Source organism: Ascidiella aspersa, chromosome 2, assembly GCF_963924565.1.
Source record: "Ascidiella aspersa chromosome 2, kaAscAspe10.2, whole genome shotgun sequence".
Classification (NCBI taxonomy): domain Eukaryota; kingdom Metazoa; phylum Chordata; class Ascidiacea; order Phlebobranchia; family Ascidiidae; genus Ascidiella; species Ascidiella aspersa.
In genome coordinates, this window is record NC_139448.1 from 21,141,344 (window position 1) to 21,159,159 (window position 17,816).

General features: G+C 35.5%; 1 protein-coding gene across 2 annotated transcripts in view; it reads left to right on the plus strand.

The window, feature by feature from the left end:
- Positions 1-17,816, plus strand: part of LOC146164301 (vacuolar protein sorting-associated protein 33B-like) — a 71,038-nt gene that overhangs the window by 755 nt on the left and 52,467 nt on the right. The window contains exons 2-3 of one of the 2 annotated variants that reach the window (XM_083381238.1): positions 13,067-13,242; positions 13,459-13,692. In XM_083381238.1, the coding sequence (XP_083237364.1) occupies positions 13,067-13,242; positions 13,459-13,692 (410 nt within the window). Of the gene's footprint in view, positions 1-13,060; positions 13,243-13,458; positions 13,693-17,816 lie in introns of both variants that reach the window. The other variant, XM_083381237.1, reaches the window with a different exon arrangement.

Consider the following 17,816-nt stretch of genomic DNA (forward strand, 5'->3'; position numbering starts at 1 on the left):
GCAGAAATTAATTTTGTTGTCATCCTACCCTATGGAAGTGTGAACAACGTTGTTTGGGGGGGAAAGCCAGTGTTAGACATATAGCAGGGTTGTTCCTTAGCAAAAATTTATACTCGCCAGGTGGGTGAGCAAGCGGCTATCAATCAGCACTCGCCCGGACGAAATAACACCGCCAAAACTGTTGGCACGCCGTCTGCAAATTTTCGTCCTAGCCCGGTCATTTCTTGGGTTATCGTTAACCTGTCTTATGGTTTCCATATTGGTCATTCCATGCTTAATTTAAAGGGCTGGAACCCATGTTATCAGATTTTCTTTATATTATAAACAGTTAAAGATCTCAAAGAAAAAATAAGATTGCAACAAATTTGAGTGTTCTGTGATGAGCGGTTCCGAAGATATGACGTTTTGAAATTGTGACCACTAGGCGGAAATAGGTCGTTTTTTTGTTCCGCTTAAGTGCTTTTATCGCTCTGGAGGCTTTATTTTGCAGCAGAAGCCTGTATTGCTATTCCCCCATTTATTGGGGTGCTGGATTCAAATATGATGTTTAAAACACTGTGTAATTATTTATTCTATATGAAAATTGCATTTAAAGTTTTATGACTTCCGAAGACTTTTCCAAAGCTCTCTGCAGTTTTTTTTCAATTTTTATATTGGAAAAATATTCTTTAGACAACATAGTATTTGGACTTTCTAAATTCGTTCTTGGTATTTTACAATTAGTAATTGGTTATTAAGTTTCAAACTTGAGCACTTTATAACACAATAAAAAGTGACCAAACTTTAAAATGTGTTCAACTTTACACACAACTATTGTACAGACATACGATAATTGGCTGAAATATTTCTATTCAACACATTGTATAAAGTTCTAAACAAATACATACAAGTAATGAGACAAAGTATGAAACTTCGAAACATTTTGTTAACTATATTTGATAATAGTGTGTAGGTCATGCCACTGCCTGTTACTTGTGAGGTTTCAATTTACACAGTATGTCATAAAATTAATTATAGCAAATATCGTCGTATCAAAGCTAAAAAAACCAGGGAGATGGATTGGATGGCCGCATAAATTTGACCAGAGCACATAGTTGCTATTTTAGATTATTTTCATCTAGATTTAAATGTTTTGGTACAATTCTAGATATAATATTCTACAATTTACAAGATAAATATTTGTTTTAGATTACTATTCATTTAGTTTTCGATGATTAGAATTGCCTTAATTTTTCATAAATATGACAACTAGATACATTTTTTTAATAATTTTATAAATTTCAAATATTCACTGATTGAAAATTTATTAACTAGGTAGAAAAAATTCAAATATATGTATTAAAGACAGCATTTTTCAACCATGTCCCAGGACCCAAGGGGGGCCACGGAGAAGTCTTCAGGGGGCAACAGGCATGTCGTTTTTTAATTTTTATCCAGTTAGCCCATTTTGTTTTGGTTTGCGTTATGTCAAGAGATGTTTTTAGAATGTGTGGGCAAAGGGATCACAAAGTGTTTAGTGCTAATGGAAGGTAGCCACAACACTTATAAGGTTGAGAACCACTGGTCTTTAAGGCAACAAGCAAGACCCTTTAAGTAACTTTATGTGGCAATATGCCTAATAATCTTTATATTTTGTGCAAATATATTGATTAACTTTCTAGAATCTAGATTATCTGTGAACTATCTAGCTATTTCTAAATATAATTTCTTTAAGTTCAAGATACTAATTGTTATAAACTTATTACTACGCAAGCACCATACTTATACTTATCCAACAAAGAGAGTCATATTGACATGTCACGGAACCCATTAATTTACTTTGTTAAAGTTAGACAAGCCATACAAATTAAAAGTGTTACTATAGCTGAGTCTAAGGTATTTGTCATCTGGTTTGTCTGGGGCCTAAGCGATATACTAATGATAGGATCTTGTTTCAGGAATAGTATTTCCGTGGTTAAACCTTTTTGCTAACTCCTTTCATGTTGCTCCTTTCATGTTGAAGTATTTTGCTGGAGTCTTGGTACTTATTTCCACCAATGCTAATTTTACAGTAATAAAAAAACATTGTAACATACAGTATTTGATTAAAATGTGAGCATTTTTGACTAAGTCTTTAACAGGGCCACCTACTCCATCACTAGGAGATATTTGTTGCTAAGAAGATTTATTCAGCTTTGATGTCAAAGTCCAATGAGTGACTGCATAGATTCATGAAGTTTTATAAATTTCCTAAATGCTGGGAACATCCATCTGAATAATAGCTGTTATTCAGATTTTATTAGGTTCACTATTTATCTCTTTCATTTAAATGGCCTTGATATGGTGATGTTTGTTGTATATTCTATGACAAACTGTGTAAATTGAAAAGCTGAAGTGCAACAGATCTCCACATAGTTGCATTTAAGGTTTTGAATTTACACAGTATGTCATGGAATACAGATCAACACATAACAAAATATCTGTGAAGTTTTGTCCATTGTCTCATTGTAAGTACTTCTTTTTCTGGAATTATACAAAATGTTAAATAGAAATATTTAAGCCAATGTGTTATTGTAGTTATGTCTGTACAATGGTTGTATGAGAGGTTGCAAAAGGCAGCGTATCAATACATTTTTAGGTTCATCACTTTTATTTTATAAAGAGAGGCCTAAATTAGAAACTTAATAACCAATTACCAATTGTAAAATACCAAGAACCACTTTAGAAAGTCCAAATACTATGTTTTCTAAAGATTATTTTGCCAACAAAAAAATTGAAAAAAAAACTGCAGAGAGCTTCGAAAAAGTCTTCGGAAGTCATAAAACTTCAAATGCAATTTTCATATAGAATAAATAACCACGTAGTGTTTTAAGCATCATTTTTGAATCCAGCATCCCTATAAATGGGGGAATAGCAATTTACTACAGGCTTCTGTTGCAAAATAAAGCCTCCAGAGAGATAAAAGCACTCAAGCAGAACAAAAAAACGACCTATTTCCACCTAGTGGTCAAAATTTCAAAACGTCATATCTTTGGAACCGCTCATCACAGAACACTCAAATTTGTTGCAATCTTATTTTTTCTCTGAGGTCTTTAATTGTTTAAAATATAAAGAAAATCTAAGCACATGGGTGGACAAATTTTGAAAAACTTTAAATTAAAGATGGAATGACCCATATGTAAACATTAGTTTTTATAAAAGTCTGTTCGTTTATTTACATGCATGGGTGAACAAATTAATGACCCCATAAAGCGGTTTACTCTTAAAATAATGTTTTTAGACGAAATATTTGTTACAATCTTTAGTGAAAAAAATAACACTGACAATTTAGTAGCCACGGCCTGCCTGTTTTTCCATTGTTCTAAACATCCTAGCGCTTTCTTTTTTGTATCCTGTATTTTCTGTGCTTGAAGGACGTTTCACCGCAGGTTGCTTCGCGCCAGAAACAAATCGCCACAAAACTATAGTTACTGGTTGAACAGCAAATAATGACAAAATAATTGTAAATTTACAACTAAACCATTCATTCGTAAAGTTAACAACCACATGCACCAGAGGTTCTGTGCTGCGCGACGCCCTATAGTGGGTCGTTGCTATTTTCCAAGGGCATCCGCAATGGATTCGTATCTTAACATAATTACAATATAAAATATTGACAGACGGTCATTTTTTAGGCTTTTGCTTGGTTGACCGCTATGACCTTAAGATGTCCCAACAACATACTTTCGTTGACTAATTGCTAATTCTCAGCTGTCATTACACATTTATGGGCGATATTTTAAAATACCGTAGTGTGCAGTGAACGTTTCGGTCCTTTAAATCATCTTAAAAAACACTGTTTACGAAAAAAAATACATTTGCACGAATAATACATTTTTTTTAACTGATTGTTACTAAAAACTGCAGCAATTGGTTATAATTTTCTATAATACAAACAATTATAGAAATACAAAAAAGTAAAATTCTTATCGCTGGGTACATCGCAAGTCCAACAAACTTTTCCAAAGGCGTCAACGACTGGGTTTAACATTTAGAAATAGACAACGTTTAATTTAAACAATAAACCCCATAACTATTTGCCACTGCAACAATGACGTCTTTGATTGTTTGCTGGTAAACGATTTTTTAAACGGGATATAAAGTCTTTATTACGATCATAAAATGGGACAAAGAATGCGACTTTCGACCTTATTATTTATGTAGTGTTGAATGTATTTGAGGAAAATAACTGGCAATAAGTAATATTTTGCTTAGTAGCGGTGCTTAACACACACCAACTAATTAAATTTCCCGCCGAAGCCACTCGCCAGTCGGGCGAGTGGGTGTCAAATCAGCACTCGCCCCCGGAACGATTTGCACTCGCATTGGCGAGCGGGCGAGTGCTTAAACCCAACCCTGTATAGATTGTTTATTATTTAAAAAAATACTCAATTTCTAGCATAGAATTCAGTTTGGCAGAAAGCTGGCGACTTGAAGACTATGTCGGCGGAAGAATCAGACAGAAAACCAAAGAAATTGTCCAAAAAAATGTTTTTCATTTTTTTTCAATTTATTTTGAAAGATCGATTTTCCAAAAAGAACTTGTGCTTGTTCTACACATATTCAATCAAATAAATTTTCAAAATGCTTTATATGTAGGAACATTATGCACTAAATATAAATCAAAAACAGCTCCTCTGGTAATTGTAATTGTTAACCAACGTTTTGGCAACCTATACAAGCCGCCTTCGTCAGGGTGATTGACACTGAACGCTCGTACAATAAATGGAAAGCAAAAAAAGGAAAAAAGCAGAAATAAACGCGAGCAACAAAACGATAAGAAAGTAATTAGCGACTGCCTCTAGTCCTTCAGCAGGTGCTTGTAGCACACAGAAAGCATCACGTCAGTTTTGACGTTCATGTTGTTACCCTTCTTATGAATATTCCACAATTCCAAAAATAATCTTTTCCTGTAGTCTGATTCTCGTGCTATTATTGAATTGAAATTATGCACTAAAATTAGCAATAATTAATTTTTTTGTGGCATTCTGAAAAAAAGTTATAAAAGTACGAAGCACATTGTTTAGCAGGGAAAAGCCAGTGTTAAGCATATAGATTGTTTATTAGTTTAAAAAGTACCAAATTTCGATAGAACTGTTGTGTATTTGCAGTTTTACTTTGATTTGACAAGTACTTCTTTATTGAGTTAAAAAAGCAAACATGATAGTGAAATAGACAGGTATGACATTCCCATGGGCATATCAAGATGTTCCGGGCCATGCTTCTCCACCTAAGGCTTAAACCATATTTTGGGCTGTTTTAATTATGTAAAAGCAAAAAATTTACATGTTAGCAGTCTTGTTTATCGTCTCAACATGGCAAGGTTGATAGATTCCTTGGGCGAACACATCATTTAAGTTTAGGGCGCACTAAAAAACAACGAAGAATTTAGCCCAAAAATGCTGGTCACCAGAAGGCTGGAAGGATTGTTGTGTGTTTGCTGTTTAGTCGCCAATTCTGTTAAATGGACAGGTATGACATTCACATGGGCATAGATGTACTAGGCCATGCTTCTCCATCTAAGCCTTAGATTCTAAGGCTTAAACAATTCTTTGCTGTTTCAGTTAGGTAAACGCAAAAAAAATTGTTTTGCTACGAATGTGTCTCTGTTTTAAGCATGTTTTATTCAGCCCATAGTCACTATGCATAATATGGCATGTTGCACTTTACTGTGTGACTCTAACCTCGGCAAACAATTTATATTAAATTCGATTATAAATATCGTTGTTTCAAGCAACATATATATATAAAATATTTTTCCCAAACTGATTTTGAGCCGCATGTTTCCACATAAGATCGCCTGGTAGCAGCTTATCTATGTACCGTAACACTGTTAGAGTAAGAAAGCAGACCCACAGGCTCCAGGTTGTACTTTAGCATGCCCCTTAATTATTTGTTTATGTCACAAAAAATTTTGCGGTTGAAACATTCTTTAAGCCAGGGTTTCCAAGACGACTGCACAGGTGGTCCGTGGCGATATGACAAGAAAATTTACACATTTTTGTACAGCAGGGGGTCGACAACCTATGGCCCGCGGGCCGGATCCGGCACAGGAATTTTGACAAACTAGACATGAGTCCATTTCTTTTTGACTATTTTAACTGTGTAAGTGCGAAAATTGTTCGCGCTTTGCGTTAACAATCTTTATACATCAGGTTTGAAAAAAAACTATGAACATACATTTTTAATTTTTGAAATGTAATAAAAACTTGCAAGAAATTTGAAAGAAATGTCGGTATACCCCAAAAAAATTCGCGTAGGTGCGCCCGGATTTAAATACAGTACGTTAACAAACACTGAACTAGATTAACCATTAAGGTCATCGCGTTTTCTCAAAGTGGTTTTATTACACTTTTCAATATGAATAACGACGTGTGGACTCCAATTTTGAACCTAACAAACGCTTTTTGTCCCGCTTTTATGCCAACACTTTACTGCCACCTTAAAAGTAACTAAACACGATTTAAAGTGCAAAAACATATCCGAAACCCGCCTGATTAACAGTTGTTCTAACATTTTAATAACATAATTCGTGGTTAACATTTTGTGCATCCCGCAAGAGACCTTTCTGACTTTGGTTTAGCCCGCGACTAGAAAAGTTTGCCGACCCCTGTTGTACAGTATGTGTACTCTTTCAAAAATAATTAAATTGCCGCAGCTATTTACAACTTATTGATTTCAAAATCTTTTGCTATCCAGTGTCGTAAATCTTAGTTGTTGCGCTTTGAATTTATGATGAATTAACGATTTAAGCAGAGGGAAGCAATTTCATCCGTCCCATTGATGTTGTCAGTTTTGTAAATTTATAAAATTTGGTTTGATTTATTTTTTGCTTTGTATTGCGGTCCGCGAAAAAACAAATTCACAAATAGTGGTCCGTGGTCCAAAAAAGTTTGGGAAACCCTGCTTTAAGCGAACACATTATGTCAATTTAGGGACGCAAACAAAAAAACGAAGAATTTAGGCCCAAAATACTTGTCACCAGAAGACTGTCAAGATTCTGCCAGCCTGTATTGAGGATTGTTTGTAGACCATGAGCTAAAAAACACTAAGGCAGACAACTAACAGACCTGTATTTCAAACTTTATTCCGATACCCGATTTTTTAACAAAATGTATTGCGATACGATGGTATTCAATGCCACATGCTCAAATAAGAAAATTAGATACATTATTCTTGTCAGTTTAATTGAATAACACTTGCTCTAACATTAAGAAATTAGTTTAAATTGTTAACCTTTGATAAGTTTACTAGAGATAGACCGATATATAGGTTTACCGATAATATCGGCCGATATTTGGCTTCTACCGATATATCGGTATCGGTAAACGTAGGCCGATACTTTGACCGATATTTTAGTACAAAAATATGATATAATTTTTCCTGTAAAACTTATCAAAAAAATTGTGGTTTTAGCATCACGCCAAGTTAATATACAAAATAATAGTTTAATAATTAATAAAGGTAAACAAACTAAGATAGGATTTTATTTTAAATTAATTCAAGTTTTGAACATTTCCCAGGTATAAAAAAAAATCGGTATCGGTATCGGTTGAAAAATTGTAAAAAAACGGGTATCGATATCGGTCGATCTCTAAAGTTTACCTTAGTGGAAAATTTGTCCCAGAACCTAAACAAGTGCAGATCACAGTACACTTGGACAAGTATTTTAGACGTGCCACCAGTGTTGTAATGACTTAAGTGCACTTAAGTCACTGTTTTTAAATGACTTGACTTAAGTCTTTTGTGCAAAAAAACTTGACTTAAGTCATTTGGACAAATGACTTGGGTTAAAATAAATTGTTTTAATTAAGCAATTAATTATAAAATTGCGTTATTTAGCACAATCTTTGCACATAAAAGAATTTTCTTGTTATATGCTGCTTTTATGTTATTTTTGACTTGAGTTGCTCATAATAATCGGAGGAGTTTGCCGGTTTTCATAATTGAAAGTTTTATTTTTTTGACAAGGGCTGGACTTGAAATTGACTTGCTCTAATTATGACTTGACTTGGGCAACCGATGACTTGGACTGGGACTTGACTTGTTATTTATTCAAAAAGACTTGACTTGTACTTAAGTTATTTTACGAATGACTTGACTGGGACTTAAGTCATTTCAAAATGACTTGTATACAACACTGCATGCCACTAACATTGAGAAAACTTTTTAAGATTTTTTTGTGACGATGAGGATGAAATAAATGCAACAATTTTCTTTATAAAAAGAAGAGAAAGCAGATAATTCCAGGTTGTCTTGTGACTGGCCCACGCATCCTAAAACTCATATTGTTGAGGTAATTAATTCTTCTAGGGATTAGAAATACCACTACTGACTAGTGCTAACTGTGGAAAGGCATCGTTTTAATTAACCAGGGAGAAACTAGTTGCTGAAAAGTTGTTTTAACTGCTGCAAATTAGGGGTACCATATTGTTATCTCAAAAAATGTTGTTTTTTTATGAAAGTATTCATGAAAATTGTTGTTGTCTTGGCTTTGATAGAGTATTTTTGGTCTACTCAACTTCAATTATAAAGTCAAAACTGCTCATATAAATTACACTGGTCAACAAATTTTAACTTTTTTTCTAAACGAAATTGTGAGTATTTCATCTTAGATGTATTTTTTGCGCTGATTTTGAATATACCTTTAGTTTTTCTCTAGCACATCACATTTTAGAAATATCGTCAAATTTAAATTTTTCGAAAAAAGCGCATTGAAAACAACGCACAGCTGTGGCCCTTTAAAATATTTGACATAAAACTTTTTTATACACATAACTCCCTCTTTTAAAATCCTTTGTGATGGGGTTTTATTTCCTAAAATGTCGATTTTTTTTGTCACTATCTGAAACTGGGTTTTCTGGAAAAAAAAATCAACTAGATGCGCGGAAAATGCACTTTGGGGGACGTACATAACCCATCTATATGCTAAGCTAAGCAGATCATCAACACCGAACGGAAAATAATGCAATTTGCATTTTCTAAAAAGTTAGCACACAGTCACCAAATGCCACCTAGGCGCGTATTACCACATTTTTACAATGTGCATCCTTCGATATTTTATTAATATTTTGTTCCATTAAGATTCATTCGTTTTGCTTAGCTCAGTAGTGAAAACTTTTTGTAGAGAAATGCTAAACATAGAGCTCCATTTTTCTAATCCTCAAGCAGGAAAATTTTCTAAGAGGCGCAACATTTGTGATATCAGCCACTTACGGTTCTTATAGGCTTATAGTCAGTCTCTTAGTAATGCAGTTGGTAGGACAACGGTTGTAGCTAAAGGACCACCTACTTTAGGCTGTCTGAGTTTTGTTCCGTTATGTATTAATACTACATCAATCTCAAGCAAGTGATTTTATTTTAATCCTAATACAAGCAGTTTTGACTTTACGTTTGAAAAAAAACATGCATCTACAGTAAAGCTGTTTAAATATGTCTGGCTTTCATTTTGTTCTTAAAAACTCCATTCAGTCTTCAACTTTATCAGGGAGAATTCATGACTTTCATGAGAAAAAGTTAAACACACATTGGGCATTATGTAGAATTGGTTTTCTTGCTTAATCTAACAGGTTAAGTACAATTGTCCAACTTAATGATATCTGAAGCGATTCATTGCTTGTCGTTGGTCACTCAAATTTAATAAGGTATATGTAACAACATTTCTGATTAAAAGCTGGCATTTCCGAACATTTATTCATTTGGACTTGCTGTAGTGCTACGAGAATTTATTTAAACAACATACTTTGCTTGGATGCTGTTTTTACATCTGGAAATTAACTACTTAATTACAAAAATCGTTGATAAAAATCCTTTTCTATATGTTTTTTTTGGAGATATCAGCAAAAAAACAGATAAAATGTTGTGTGAGTCACATTATAGCTGGATTATGTCACGGTGCGTAATTTGCCTATGTTAATAATACAGCAATACATTAAAAAAATTAAAATGCGAATATCTCAAAAACCTAATGTGCTAAAAAAAAATAAGGGCATTTTCAGAATCAGTGCCAAAAACACATTAAGGATCAATTGATCACATCTCCGTTTAAAATTTGATGTTGACCAGTGTCAGAATGTAGGTCTCTTCTGTTTTTTTCCCTCGGCATTGTTACAGATTTGTAAAATATTTTTTTATTTTTTAATAAAATTAGAAATCCTTAGGTGATTGAAAGGTAAACTCATCAGCTCAATTAGAACAAAAAAATACACTTCTGTTGCTAAGAACCAAAGATAGGTTAGCTAATGCCATATTTTTTAACCCACATAACTATACTTAGGCTTTCAAAATTTGAAATTCATACAGTGCTGTGGACTTTTGCCCTCTGCTCATAGGCTAAATGCCTAGCTGCGTTATAACTTATGTACAGTGTTCCCGATAAGTGCATTTTTTTGTGCATTAGCCCAAAATTTTGGGCACTTGCGCACTTTTATCCCGGAAGTGCGCAAGCCCCCAAAAAATTAAAGTTTTTTTTTCTACTAAACTTCCACCTCCAGTCGTCTCCTGAAGCCCACATTATTACTATTTTGCAAAGATTATTACATATAATACCTTAGGTATCCCATTTTTGCTTCTTGAAAGTTTCTAAAAAGTACCCGAATTAGTTTTATCCGAGCTACGAACGGAACAAAATGTGCTCAAATTTCTTTTATTTGAGCTACGTATGACCAAAAAGTGCCCAAAGTAGTGTTACTCGAGCTAAATATGGACAAAAAGTGCCTAAATTAGTTTTATTCAAGCTACGTACGGACAAAAAAGTACACAAGTTAGTTTTATTTAAGCTACGTACCGACAAAAAAGTGCCCAAATTAGTTTTGTTCGAGCTACATGTTGAGTGCCACCCAGATCAGACCTGGGCAACATACGGCCCGCGGGCCGGATCCGGCTCGCCAAGCAGTTTAATCCGGCCCGCGGCTATTTTCAATAAAATACATAGGCTAAGCGAAAACCAGGGCAAGATTGACAGATCTTGTCAAGACCCCGCCAAATTCGATTTTTAGCCAGTTCAAAATGCTAAAACGGAAATTCTTTTCGCGCTTCGCGCGAATCTCTTTTGTGTTGCTCGTGTTCCACGCGATTTTTTGGCAACTTCACAGACAAATGACGTCCTCTGCTCAGTGACACTCTCCAACGAAAGTTTAACAAATTTAGCCTAATATTTAAAATATATATAAATATTAGGCTAAGTTTGTTAAACTTTGTAACACATCGGTAACTTGAAGTTTTAAAAAAGAAGAAAAAACATACAGATAAGTTTTTCGTACGAAATTTTTAAGTTGTGGGTCAACGCGCCCCACAACTTAATAAACGCTAATATATCAATCAATGTACATTTTTAGTCGGTGCTCAATGCTTCACGTACCATCTAAATCTAAATAAAAGTTTGCATTTTCAAATAAACATAATCGCAAATTTTTCACATTTTTGTTACCTTCTTTAAATCAGACTTAAATTGCACATTTTCGCACAACTCTAAACGTAATGACAAATTGTTTGATTCTTTGTTTTACACCGTTAGAGTATGACGTCATATTGTATGTATTTTAGATCCTATATTTGACCCCGCCCGCCACAATATTTTAGGTTTCTCATGCGGCCCACGGCTAAAAATTATTGCGAACTGTGTGAGCTACAGGCGTTTTACGATTATCGCGATCGGTTATGAATACGAATATCGGTTATCGTCGATTTAAACCCTTATCCCCCATATCAGTGGCATCGTGTGTAGCGTCGTTGGAAAGGTGTGATCAAGGTCTACCCCAATTTGTTGGTTAAACGGTTGGCAAGTGAAAATTTCACTTCATTTTAAGGGGATGCTACTGGTAGCAAAAATCGCGATATTGCTCATATTCAATTGTAAAAATGAAATTTTCTAAACTTTAAAATTTTTCGAATTTTCTTTTTTCATTGGTCAGGTACGCTAGACTAAAACGCCGTGCTGAAATTTCGCCCAGTTCCAATGTGAACTGTGTGAGCTACAGGCGTTTTACGATTATCGCGATCGGTTATGAATACGAATATCGGTTATCGTCGATTTAAACCCTTATCCCCCATATCAGTGGCATCGTGTGTAGCGTCGTTGGAAAGGTGTGATCAAGGTCTACCCCAATTTGTTGATTAAACGGTTGGCAAGTGAAAATTTCACTTCATTTTAAGGGAATGCTACTGGGAGAAAAAATGGCGATTATATCGCATGGTTAATTATGAATATAAATATCGGTTATCGTCGATTCAAATCCTTATCCCCCATATCAGTGGCATCATGTGTAGCATCGTTGGAAAGGTATGATCAAGGTCTACCCCAATTTGTTGGTTAAACGGTTGGCAAATGAAAATTTCTCTTCATTTTGAGGGGATGCTACTGGGAGCAAAAATGGCGATTATATCGCATGGTTATTTATGAATATAAATATCGGTTATCGTCGATTTAAACCCTTATCCCCCATATCAGTGGCATCATGTGTAGTATCTTTGGAAAGGTGTGTTCAAGGTCTACCCCAATTTGTTGGTTAAACGGTTGGCAAATGTTTTTATATTTTAATATTCGGCGAATATTAATATTCAATATTAATATTTTTTTTAATTTAAAATTTTTTTTGATATTCCTGAAATATAGACCTGTATTAGTGTGGTTGTAAAATATTTTTTTTCTAGGTGCTGAATAAATATGTTTATTTTGCCTTTGAAATTGTAGGATGAGATAGGGCGAGATTTTGTAGGTTGGCTAGCTCTTGGTGGCAATTTAGATTCAGAATGTAGAGTTAGTCAAGTACTTTGTTGAATGGTTGCATATCTATTAAAGTTTTCAGTGAATCTGTAGAAAAGAAGGTTGATCAAATCTCTGTGCTTAATTATATATAGTCTGTTATTGATTATAAAATAGTCCCCCAAATCAATTGATAAAATTCTCTAGATATCAAATCAACTGAATTTGTTGTAAAGCAATGTGATATTTGGCCAAATTCTAATAAATTTGTATACCTATCCATTGTTTTGGACACTAAATGTTTTAATAACAAACAAAATTCATGTTTGTTTATTAAAGGAACAGTAAGAAAGTACAAAATTTTAATGGTGCCAAGACGACTCAGTGTCTGTGAGAAAATCTTAGAGCAAGAAGGGATATATGCAGCTGATTTGGTAGATGACTTAAACATTGGATTTATTCCTCTGGACAAAGATATAATTTCTTTGGAAAACCCGCAGATACTCAAATCAGTTTTTATGGTAGGTATCTTTTGTTTGTTATTGTATTATGTTGTAAAATGTAAGAATTCCTATGGAATACAATGTACATATTTAATATTTTCAATGTGAAATAAAATAGTACAAAATTTGTTTTGGAAACTCTACATGAAAAAAATTATTTTGAGATTTTTATAATTCTTAATTTTAGGAATGATAAAAAGTTTTTATTAAATAACTTATTTGTTTTATTTTTAGGAAGGGGACTTAACTTGGTTGCATACTATTGCACATTCTATTTGTGGTTTGCAAAGTTTATTTGGTACTATTCCCAATATATATGGACAAGGCCGTGCAGCAAGCATTGTTGAACAACTCTTTAGCACTTTGTTTTCTGAACTTGGCGAAAAGAAATCTTCGCTTAATCATCAAATAGGACATTTAATTATATTGGATAGAGATGTTGATTATGTAACACCTTTGTGCTCTCAGGTAAGAAGTGGAAAAAATGGAAAACATGTTTATAGTCCAGGAGCTAGCAGAGATTTAAATAGCATGTCAAGTACAAAAGGTTTGACTATTTAGAGCATGTAAGGCCCCACATGGACCCCCAAAAGGCCGGTCTTAAGTTATATATTTGGTGCGTTTAGAAAGGGGGGCTGTTGAAAAAAACCCAGAATTTTGGTTCAAATATCATGTCGAGTACATCAATCAAACCTATCTTAAAATGTTGCTCCACATATCAGTGGTCAATAAATGGCCGATCTTAAAGTGCGGGAAATGGTGCAAATCCCATTTAAGATCACCCTTAATGGGGTCACTATGTCACGTTAAATATAATTTTGAGTACATTAATAAAACTTATATCCCCCTGTAACAGGAATGGTAAGTCTAAAGTTGCAAAATACATTTAAGACCGGGTCTAATGTAGCACATGTACCTTCTCATAAATGCCTATAGATGGCGCTATGTTTATTTTTGATAGCATTAAATATATGAATCAAACACAAGAAACAGTTAGATAAATATCATGTACATTCCGACCACTATCTAGTATTATATATCAGGGTTGTTCCTAAGCAAAAATTGACACTCACCAGACGGGCGAGCGGCTATCAATCTGCACTCGCCAAATTTGTTGGCACGCCGTCTGCAAATTTCCGTCCTAGGCGGTCATTTCTTGGGTTATCGTTATTTTGTCTTACTGTTTCTATACATAAACATTAGTTTTTATAAAAGCCTTGTTGTTTGTTTCCATGCATCAATGACCAAATTATTGACCCATCAAGAAATTTACGCTTAAAACAATGTTATTTAGCCAAAATATTTTTTTTACAATCTTTAGTGAAATAATAACACTGACAATTTAGTAGTCACGGCCTGCCTGTTTTCCTTTTTTTCTAAAAAGCCTCGCGCTTTTTTTTTTCTTACTCTGTTTTTTTCTGTGCTTGAAGGACGTTTCACCGCAGGTTTTTTCTTGCCGCATACAAAACGCCACATTTTGCCTAACACTATAGTTACTGGTTGAACAGCAAATAATTTTGTCTTGGTTAACCGCTATGAAATCGTAACAACATAATTATGTAGACTAATAAGCTGTAGTTACACATTAGGTCATACTTTAAAATACTGTAGTGTTCAGTGGGCCATTTCACTCCCTTAAAACATGTTAAAAACACTGCTTACAAATATTTTTATAAGACATTTGTATTCAAACTTATTGTGTCCAAAAAGTGCAGCAATTGCCTATAATTTTCTTATACAAACAATTAAATAAATACAGAAAAGCAAAATTCTTATCGCTGGGTACATCGCAAGTCCAATAAACTTTTCCAAAGACATCAAAGACTGGGTTAAACATTTAAAAATTAACAACGTTTAAGTAAAACAATAAATCTCATACTATTTACCACTGCAGCAATGACGTCTTTGATTGTTTGCCGGTAAACGATTTTTTTAAATGGGACAAAGAGTCTTTATTACGGGCTTCGAACATGACCTCCATTAACCTTACTAATTGTGTAGGGTTGAATGTATTTGCGCCTTAGCGTTTAAGGAAATAACTGGCGCTAAATAATATTTCGCTTATCAGTGGTGCTTAACACAAGTTGTCCTACACCAACTAATAACATTTCTCGCCGAAGCCACTCGCCAGTTGGGCGAGTGGGTGTCAATCAGCACTCGCCCGGAGCGATTTGCACTCGCATGGGCAAGTGCTTAAGAACAACCCTGTACATATAATACATAAGTTTATAGTTATTGTCACAAATTGCGCTATACCTGAAAAACTACTTTACAATCCCAAACATTACGTTACTCTGTCATTGACTATTGTGACATGATATTCGTATTGTGATATCTTATGGTGCGACCAGCTGATCTGTAGTATCCTGTTGTATTGACGTGAATTTGTGGCATGACGTGGTGTAGGATTCTACATAAACTACGCTAAGGAAAACATCTACAGTTTCTGCTGTACCAGTTTTAGGTTTGTCATCACAGAAAAGCAACTTTAGGATGTCTGACTTAAAAGTTTGTTACAGTTGGGGGCTCGTCCGGGATCTATTCTATTGAACTATGTTGGGTGTTGACCTAGTGTTATATGGTGGTGAAGCAGGAAAACGAGATGGAAAAGATTGCTGAAGTTGGCAAGCAACTGTGTTTGACTGGAGCCGATTTGGCAAAGTTCATTAATGAACAGCAGGCATTCGAGAAAGAAAAGTGACGCCTATACCTAGGGAAGCTGAAGCCCAGCAAAGAGTTGCCCAGTCTGAAGCCAAAGATCGGTGGAAAAATGCTGAGGCTGAAGCTGAAGAAAGGCGGCGAAATGCCGAGACCGAAGCGGCCCGAGGTGCGAGACAGGGAATAACAGGATGAGTTGGATAGCTATCTGCTACGCTTTGATCGCTTTGCTGTAACCTGCAACTGGGATGAGTTAGAGTGGGCGACTACGCTAAGCGCCCTTCTGCAAGGTTGAGCATTGGTTGTATACTCAAGAATTCCAGACGCTGACGCTGTGGACTATGATCAGCTCAAGCAAGCTTTACTGAACTGTTACGATTTGAACGAAGAAGTAACCATAGTGAGTTTCGCAGTTCAAAACCCGAAAAGGGTGAGAGTCCTTCCTAGTGTGCGATGTGTCTGCAAAATTACCTGCAGAAGTGGGTAAAGTTATCGGAAGCAATTTTTGACTCAGGTGATGTGAGTGAGCTATTCGTCAAAGAGAAATTTCGAAAGTCGTTTCCTAAAGAGTTGTCGACTTACTGAAAGGAACAGGCACCGAAGTCCTTGGATTGGAGTCTATATACCCAGTGTTGCTGAGCAGTTCCAGGCGGCACACAACCGTGAGTTGGCCCTGGACGTGTGTCAGTGTGAAAATTGTCAAAGGTATAATACTAACAACAGACCCACGAGAAGGTGCTTTATATGCGATAAGATAGGGCATCTTGCCAAGAATTGCAATTTGAGCGCAATATCGCCGAGGCCGACGAGAATCTTAAACTCGACCGCATGCGCACAGAGGAATGTTGCATAGACGAAATACGGATATAACTTGCCTCTGTCGAAAGGTTTAGTTGGTGATAAAACGGTAACTGTATCAAGAGACGCGTTTGAACAGGTATTCTAATTGATAGAAACTTTTTGTTCGAGATGACCTTTGCTTTGTTTGTGACTTTTGTTCGTGATGACCAAATTATTGACAGGCCAGGCCTCATCAAGCTGGCCAACAGCTCTGTCGTGTCTGCCGAGGTGGCAAAGATAAAGGTCAATACACTATTTTGGAAAGGCGAGTTAGAAGCTCTATGTCTACCCGATCCTTGATCTGTGCATCAGAAACATTCAGGGTGCTAGAGGAGCGGAAGAACCCGATCCATTGTGGGAAGAAGCGAATGCTGTCCAGTGTCCAAACGCATTTTTAATAGACCTAAGAAAGATAAAGAGAAACCGATAGTGGTGCCAAAATGTGATGAATGTCCTGTGACGGACAAGGCCGAATTCGAAAGGGCACAGAGAGAAAACGTCAATTGTTAAACTAAAGGAGGCAGCGGACGTAGTGGTTAAGAGGGAACAAGCACCCAAATTTGTAGAAGAAGGACTGCTATACGAATATTTCAAAACCCGAAACACAGCAGAGAAAAATGGAAAAAAAAATTGTTTTGCCAAGTATAATCTAATAGAAAGCGTTATTAAGGTTGCCCATGATTCCATTATGACAGGGCATATGGAACAAAAACACTTGACAGGATCTGGAGGAACTTCTTTTGGTCTGGCACGACGTAAAGCGATTTTGTCGATTATGCCACATTTGTCAGAGAACGGAGGAAAAAGGCAGTGTGATGAGGGTCTCTCTGCATACGACGAGTTGCTGTAGATCTCATTGGCCCTATTCATCCTCCCAGTGAAGAGGGACACTGATACATACTTACGTTGGTGGATTACATGACACGATACCCGGCGGCAAAAGCGCTAAGGAATATAAATGGCTGAAACCTTGGCAGACTCACTGGTCGACATGTATAGTCGACTGGGAATTCCTGACGAAGTGTTGAGCGACTTAGGGACTCAATTTGTTTTGAAGTGTGTGCAAGAAGTGAACTGCCTTCTAGTGATTAAGC